The sequence below is a fragment of the Ceratosolen solmsi genome, unplaced genomic scaffold (assembly GCF_000503995.2).
Source record: "Ceratosolen solmsi marchali unplaced genomic scaffold, CerSol_1.0 scaffold41, whole genome shotgun sequence".
In the NCBI taxonomy this organism is placed as follows: Eukaryota; Metazoa; Arthropoda; class Insecta; order Hymenoptera; family Agaonidae; genus Ceratosolen; species Ceratosolen solmsi.
The window spans coordinates 734,252-741,528 of NW_011948424.1; the positions used below are offsets into that span (position 1 = coordinate 734,252).

The following is a 7,277-nucleotide window of genomic DNA, read 5'->3' on the forward strand; positions in this document are numbered from 1 at the left end:
GTACAGTTTTTAGAGAATCATAAATTGTTACTTTATGCAATTTTGAAAATCAATATATACGAAAAGTGTTTGATGCATTTTTATAATTAATAAGTAGAAAAATATGAAAACAATCGCTTTCTTATTTAAAGTAACCGTGTCACTAAAGCAGCACTTCAAAACTATATACATTAAAGTACGACACATAAAATGAAGGTACAAAAAAATTTATAGGGATCACGTGATCATGAATAGTTCGCTTATATAATGTTACAACATAATTTATTAATGGAGTCGGAGCAACGTGACACTTATCAACACGGCATGGAATCCTTAAAATCATCTTTCTTTCTATACACATACGCGTGAGTATTAGTGGTCATTTTATACTCATTTATAACGTGTTATAATTAACCACCTAATTAGGTATATCGAAACAGTACAATGAAAGAACGAACAATTAACAATAAGTAAACCATACACTAATTAGTATTTTTCATTAATTTTGCTGATTTTTCATCAGCCCTAGAGTTTATTAATCATACGCATCGCAATTATGTAGTCGCTAACATTTTAAAGATTACGTTATATTTAATACTTCAACAAAGATTATCTCGGTTAACGTGCTGCTCACCCTTTATCGCAAAATAATTATAATGACAATGATGAGGATGATGGTGGCCATGAGCATGAGAATGAGAATGAAGATACAACGATGACAACGACCATTATAATCATGATGATATTAATGCTAATTAATGGTCGTGTTGGTGGTGGTGGTGGTGGTGGTGGTGGTGATGGTGATTGTGATGAATAGTTGTGATGATGGCTCTTGTTGTCGTAATTATTATGATAAAGACGACAGCAGAGACGATAACAATAATGATAATGAAGAATACGGGTGATTGTTATAATAGCGAAACAAAAAGAAGAAGAAGAAGAGAAAAAAAAAACAAAAAACAAAATACGAATGATATTAATGTTGATGGACTAATAATAGAAATATTGATAATTTTAAGAATAATAGTGTGAATAATATTTTTAAAAAAACTTATGAAAGCAAATGTACAATTATTCGATCGCATTGAGTGTGTGTTTGAACGTTAGTCGTTTGAAGAAAAAGAAGTATTTTCCACTGCCTATTATAATAATTTTCATAATAAAAATAGGACGACATAATGTATTTGTATCTGCTTTGAAAATCTGATATATTAAAATGCAGTTTATTCAATTTAAATATTATTTAAAGAAACTACTATTGCGTAGCTCTTCTCGATAATGCTAACAATAATCGTATCAAAGCTTTTCTTATTCTTGTGATGATGATTTTCTATCTTGTCATTTGTTGAACATAACGCAAATGTAAATGCGAGTCCAGGTAATTTTTCTTTTTTAACAAATGTTCAATGTAAGTGTAAAGCAAAAAATATAATACATTTTCGCCTTATGGGTGAGTGAAAATCCGAGAAGGGGGGAAACGCATGAAGTAAAGTAAAAGAAGCCATAGCGTTATACATCTTGGTAATATAGGCATTATTACATTATTTACAAAATTGGTGCTTCGACTCTTCCTTATTTCCAATTAAATTCCTGAAAAAAGAGAAATAATATTTGTATTATTATATTCGATTGTAGATATTTTAAAGGATATAAAAATAGCTAACCTTTCTTTCACCGAACATACGAATGAATTTGAAATTTGAATTCATATTCGGAATATTTATATTATGGAATTTACTTTAATAATACTTATAACGAATCAAATATTTTTAATATAAATCATAATAATAATTTAGCCCCTCGAATTATTATACAATAATAAAATACGTAAAGAAAAATTAATAATTGATAATAAATAATAGCTGCAAACACTAAAGTATTATACGATTTAAAAATTGACAAATTATAAATAACTGGAAGCATGAATAAAAATTGTTGAATATAATATTTAGAACTTACTTAATTATGTAAAAACCTTTCCTTCTCTATGATAATATTAATCGACATTATTTGTGATTATAAAACCTTGGCCTATTAACTTGAAACTTTGATTTATTTTTAAAAGCAGTAACAATTAAAATACTGCAGATTGATATAATTAAATGCAAAATTTCAATTATTTATAAACGAAATTAAATTAAATTAAATTAAATTAAGTTAAATTAAACGCTTCCAAATCCTGTTAATTGTTATCAAACAAAACTATGAATAATGCGTTGAAAAATTGAAGAATATAGCGAGCGCTTTTTAATATACAGTATTATTTGCTTAGCACGTAGATTCCTAAGATTTTAAATTGTTAAAGTCGTCCTCTGTGTTTATTTTTAATTATGAATTATGTGCGTTATAAGAATTTTGGTTAGTATGTGATTTTAGCATCGAGGAAAAATTGTGAACGGCAAAAAAACCATACATTACACATCAGCTTTTATCGTATTAGTTTTCATGCTGTAAACTTTGCTATTTCTCGCGATTAAGTGCACTTACAATAAATAGTGTAAACGTACAGCTTCTAACTATCCCGTAGAACAACCATTGATAAGACGGACGGACGGGCCACTGTGCTTCAAAATTTCTATCAAAATAATCAAAAATTCCGTACGTTCAATCTGATCTCTTAATTAATGTTATAGAATGATAACGTGTACGGAACGTTGAACCACTTTGTCGATGGATTGATTATTCCATTAACTACTCAATGTTCTATCTTATATATTTTCCTTTCCTCGTCGCATTCCTTGCACCAATATGCAAATTTTATATACAAATATACGAGGAAAAAAAAAAAAAAAAAAAAAAAAAAAAAAAAAAAAAAAAAAAAAAAAAAAAAGAAGATAGTGTACAGAATAACTAATGCAGGTTGGTTGCCGGTGTATCAAAGTGACACGGCTGGCTAACCCTTGGCCCCCATCTACGCCAAACTCCCAATTATAAGAAAATCTCGTAACTAATAACCCTCCGGCGCTATTAACACAATAATGGATATATTGGATAATTGAGGAGGGGCAGCCACTCGGTAATGGTCGCGCTCCATCCTGCCAACGCGAAATCTCTCGGTATACCTAGGCAGCTCACAGTGCACCGAATGGGTCGAGCTGCACCTGGTTGCCCTGGGGCGGCTGCTGGGGCTGCGGCTGCTGCTGTATCGGCACCCCGGCCATCATGGGGGCGGCCGGCTGTCCACCGGCGGTCACCGGCGCCCCGGGCATCATCATACCCCCGGGCGCAGCTGCCGCGCCCATCATCGGTCTCACGCCCTGCATGCCCTGCATGCCCATTGGCATACCTTGCATACCCTGCATACAAGACACCACCAACAACCATAACCGTCAGTTTGTGCATTTCTGCCCTTCCTTTTGTTTCATGATAAGCGTAGTGACTCGCCGAGATGCTTGTAATTATCGCCTCATATTCACATAATAATAGCGATTGCGAAATATTGGCGAGCGCTCTATCTTACCAACACTTGCTGCTCGAGTTTTTGCCTCGAGGCTTTCACACATGGACTTTCACAGAGCCCGATTTCAATATTTATGCGCGCTTTATTGCCTATTCGTAATACCATTAATGCCGCCAATGCCATTAATTAGCGTCAATTGTAATTCTCGATTGGAGCATTATAATACATAATTGCCGTTTTCGATACATTAAACATTCATATATTGACAATTCGACAATATTACGGACGCTTGCTTAGCCAAAGTTTTATACTATTTTCGGAAAATTCATAAATTCTAATTCATAAATATATATAAATATTAATATAAATATAAATATAAATATTCATAAATATAATTCATAAATTCATAAAATCTATGGACAATTTTAAGCTTTGCACAATTATCGCGCATTATAATGGTAGATCAAGATATTGTCCGTATTATTGCCGTAATTAATATATTCAGCATTTGGCGTATAAATACAGTTTTTATTAAATTTCAACAATATTAGCTGTGAAATATTGATTGAAATAAATTATAATTGTAATTGTTCGATAGGATAGAGCACGTGCAAACATTTCAAGAAATATTTTAATAAACATAATGGACACTTTTTTTTTTTTTTTTTTAATTATTAAAACAATTCCGTTTAATTTATCCGTTATACTTTTTACCGAATATTTTTGTTGTTTACAATACCAAACAATGAAAAGAGAAAAAAAATTACAAATGAAATCATTTTAGAGGTCTCGTATCGCTTAGGTCAATATTACAAACAAAAAAGAAGTATATGAAAAAAAATAAAATAAAAAATAAATAAATAAATAAATAAATAAATAAATAAAGGTAAGTCTGTCTAATAATTACATTTACCTATTTTTAATACAAAAAAAAAAATCATTCTTTATTAGTGTAAATATTTTCGCTTTATAGCCTCCGAGGCTTTTTAAACTCAATTAAATAAAACATTATCAAAAGAATATTGTCCATTAATTATTCAAATGTGTATTTATTATATATGTATACATAATGTCATATTTATTAAATGTAAAAAAAAAACAAAAAACAAAAAAAAAAAATTATTTTGAATCGTTAATGTATCATTTTGTTGCTTTCTTTCAAAAACTGTATAAACAATTAGAAATAAGAAAACTTGACGTTATTATTGCTATTGATCAGAAAATGTTTAAACGTTACATATAGAACATCATGCTAGGTGGTCCATGAACGCTTGATTTCAATTTATTTTATGCTTAAAAGTTATACACAAGTGTTAACTTAAACTAATTCTAAATATTACGTGTTGTGCCATAATCTACGTTCAAGAGTAATGCTACAAAGAGAAATCGAATATGCAGCAATTTTGTGCAAGCTGGGATAGTGCAATTATTTATATATATATATATATATATATATATATATATATATATGTAAAAGAAAAGAAAAGAAAAGGAAAAAAAAATGAAATCAAACTACTGACTACTGGTTAATTTTATTTATATATAATTATTATGATGGTTATGTAATCGACAAGTCAAAACATGATTCTCTATCGGATCTTACTTCCTTAACGTAAATCCTATTTACGATCGAATATTAAACGATTGAAATTGTTTGTATTTTATCTAAAGACCTTTCGCGCCTCATAAAATATACAATGCATAGAATTTTAATAATTACGATTACTTTGGGAATCAGGGATTATAGAACGAATCAGGAATTAAATTCTATTTCATTGTACACAATGTGAATAAGCACAAGAATTGAGAATACGGACATTTCAATTGACTTGTCGATCACAATATAAATTGTGCATCTTTTATTATGGTTACAAGGTTAGTAATAGTTTGACCATTTCACAACAGTTGCAGGTTTTAATGAAGTTAAAACAAAAACAAAAAAAAAAAAAAAAAAAACAAAAAAAAAACCAAAAAAACAAAACCAAAAAAAATGTGTTTTTGGTAGCTCACAGAGACTGAACAATTTACAAGAAAATATAGATATTTTAATAATTGATTAATCGCAATGGTACGATAAATGACGATAATTAAGTGGCAAATATTGTGTCTCGTTGGTATGAAAACTCACCAGCGGTGTAGGTTGGGGAGGGAAACCCATAGTAGTGGTCGAAGGAAGTTGCGTCATTCCTTGGCCCTGTAACAGCCGGTAACATGCCGTATGCTATGCATGCATTACTTTGCTATTTATGCGAATTATACGCATTTGGAGATTTTTTTTTTTTTTTTTTTTTTTCATCAGACTATCGAGGAGGATTCTTTCACTACGAAATTCTTTCATGACTTATTTGCCTTTAATTTGTCATTGTTATGGTAATGGTGATAAAAGTTACGCGAACTACCGAATAAACATTTCATTCGTGCTCTTTTGAACATTCGAACTTAGTCAACGCGCTTTTTATGCAAAATGCATAATTTACTTTTAGCATTCAATATACATAACCGTAAAGAGATTTATTATTTACTCGTTTTTGTTATAATCGTTTTTGTTAAAAGCGATAACCACAATATTCGTAACCATAAAACATCCGCAATTGCTTTAACTCGTGATTTCCAGCCTCATTTACAATAAATTTCCGAATACAAAGGCTTAAACAAATCTCCAACTGCATAATAAAACAAAAATAAATTTTACCTCTTAAAATATAAAGAAAATGCCAAGAAGCTTGCTAGGAGCAATTGTCGCCACGAGCTAATGCTAGTTTATAAAAATTCATTTAAATACTTGTGTATATAAACGAATATATTAAATGGCGGAATAATATAAGCTAAAATTTAAAGAAGAAGAAAAAAAGAACAACAATTTATTCTAGCCTATGTGATTTTGTAATTTGTATACGTATATCATTTTGCTAAGTGATCGTGTAGACCGAGTGCTTGAAATTCATAAAAGTCTTGACATCGAGAGAACGTGCTTAAGTAAGAGAGAAATCTTGGCTTTGTCGTCGGTGTAGGTGGTTACATTAACAATTACGAAAACTTACCATTGGACGATAACCAGCACCAGTTGTAGCTGCCATAGGTTGAGGCGTCCAGCCTGCAGTCCCACCGGTTTTAGCACTATTTTTCGGAGAGTTCCACTGCATACCCCTGTGAATTATAAATTCAACATTTAATCAAAAATCGCATCATTTTGGCAATATCGCTATTATTTTATATTATAAATAAGAGTTTGGAGATTTCAGACTATTGGCTTGATATTAAGATTAAAAACAATGTTAATGACGAATCCATCTGTTGTGAGGGAGCAAGGTTTCGGAATTGGCAAAGGTACCCGAGAAAACCTGTGGAAAGCTTGAACGACGGAAATATTTAATGAGAAATATTGATTATATATATATATATATATATATATATATATATATAATATAAGGAAGAGCTCGTAGTTTCAAAGCTTAATCAAACTTTCATAACCAAAGGCCAAAATTGGAAATTGATAATCGACGATCTAATTCATCTAATTCGAAAATATGATTTGCAATATTTATATTGATTTCTAGCGCAATGCCTATTAAATATACATAAATTGCATAGTATCTTAATTCTTAAAGGCAATAAATAATTCATCATACAGTATAAAAGATGGAAATTTTCTTCAATTTCAAACTTGCCTGCAATTTTTCAAAAATATTTTGATTTCACTTACGTTCACTCGCAACACTACGTGACGTGGCAACATTTCACTGTGATTATATTAGATAATTATAATAATATTATTGCAATCATTAGTTTGTATGTTTAAATTTTTTTTTTTGTTTTTTTTTTTTTGTGTATTAATCTGTTTTTTCCTACGAAAAACAAAGACTCGTATTAGTCGACAAAAAAAAAAAAAAAAAAAAAA

The 7,277-nt window shown here is 30.1% G+C and overlaps 1 protein-coding gene across 11 annotated transcripts in view; it reads right to left on the reverse strand.

Annotated features, from left to right (window-relative positions):
• Nucleotides 1-1,532: 1,532 nt before the first annotated feature.
• lap (phosphatidylinositol-binding clathrin assembly protein lap) overlaps nt 1,533-7,277 on the reverse strand; it is a 68,170-nt gene continuing 62,425 nt past the window's right edge. For all 11 annotated transcript variants that reach the window (XM_011499906.1, XM_011499908.1, XM_011499907.1 and 8 more), the window contains 4 exons: nt 6,421-6,526; nt 5,508-5,573; nt 3,042-3,275; nt 1,533-1,569 (listed from right to left, as the gene is read on the reverse strand). In XM_011499906.1, coding sequence (XP_011498208.1) covers nt 3,051-3,275; nt 5,508-5,573; nt 6,421-6,526 — 397 coding nt within the window. In that variant the 3' untranslated portion in view covers nt 1,533-1,569; nt 3,042-3,050. The remainder of the gene's footprint in view (nt 1,570-3,041; nt 3,276-5,507; nt 5,574-6,420; nt 6,527-7,277) is intronic.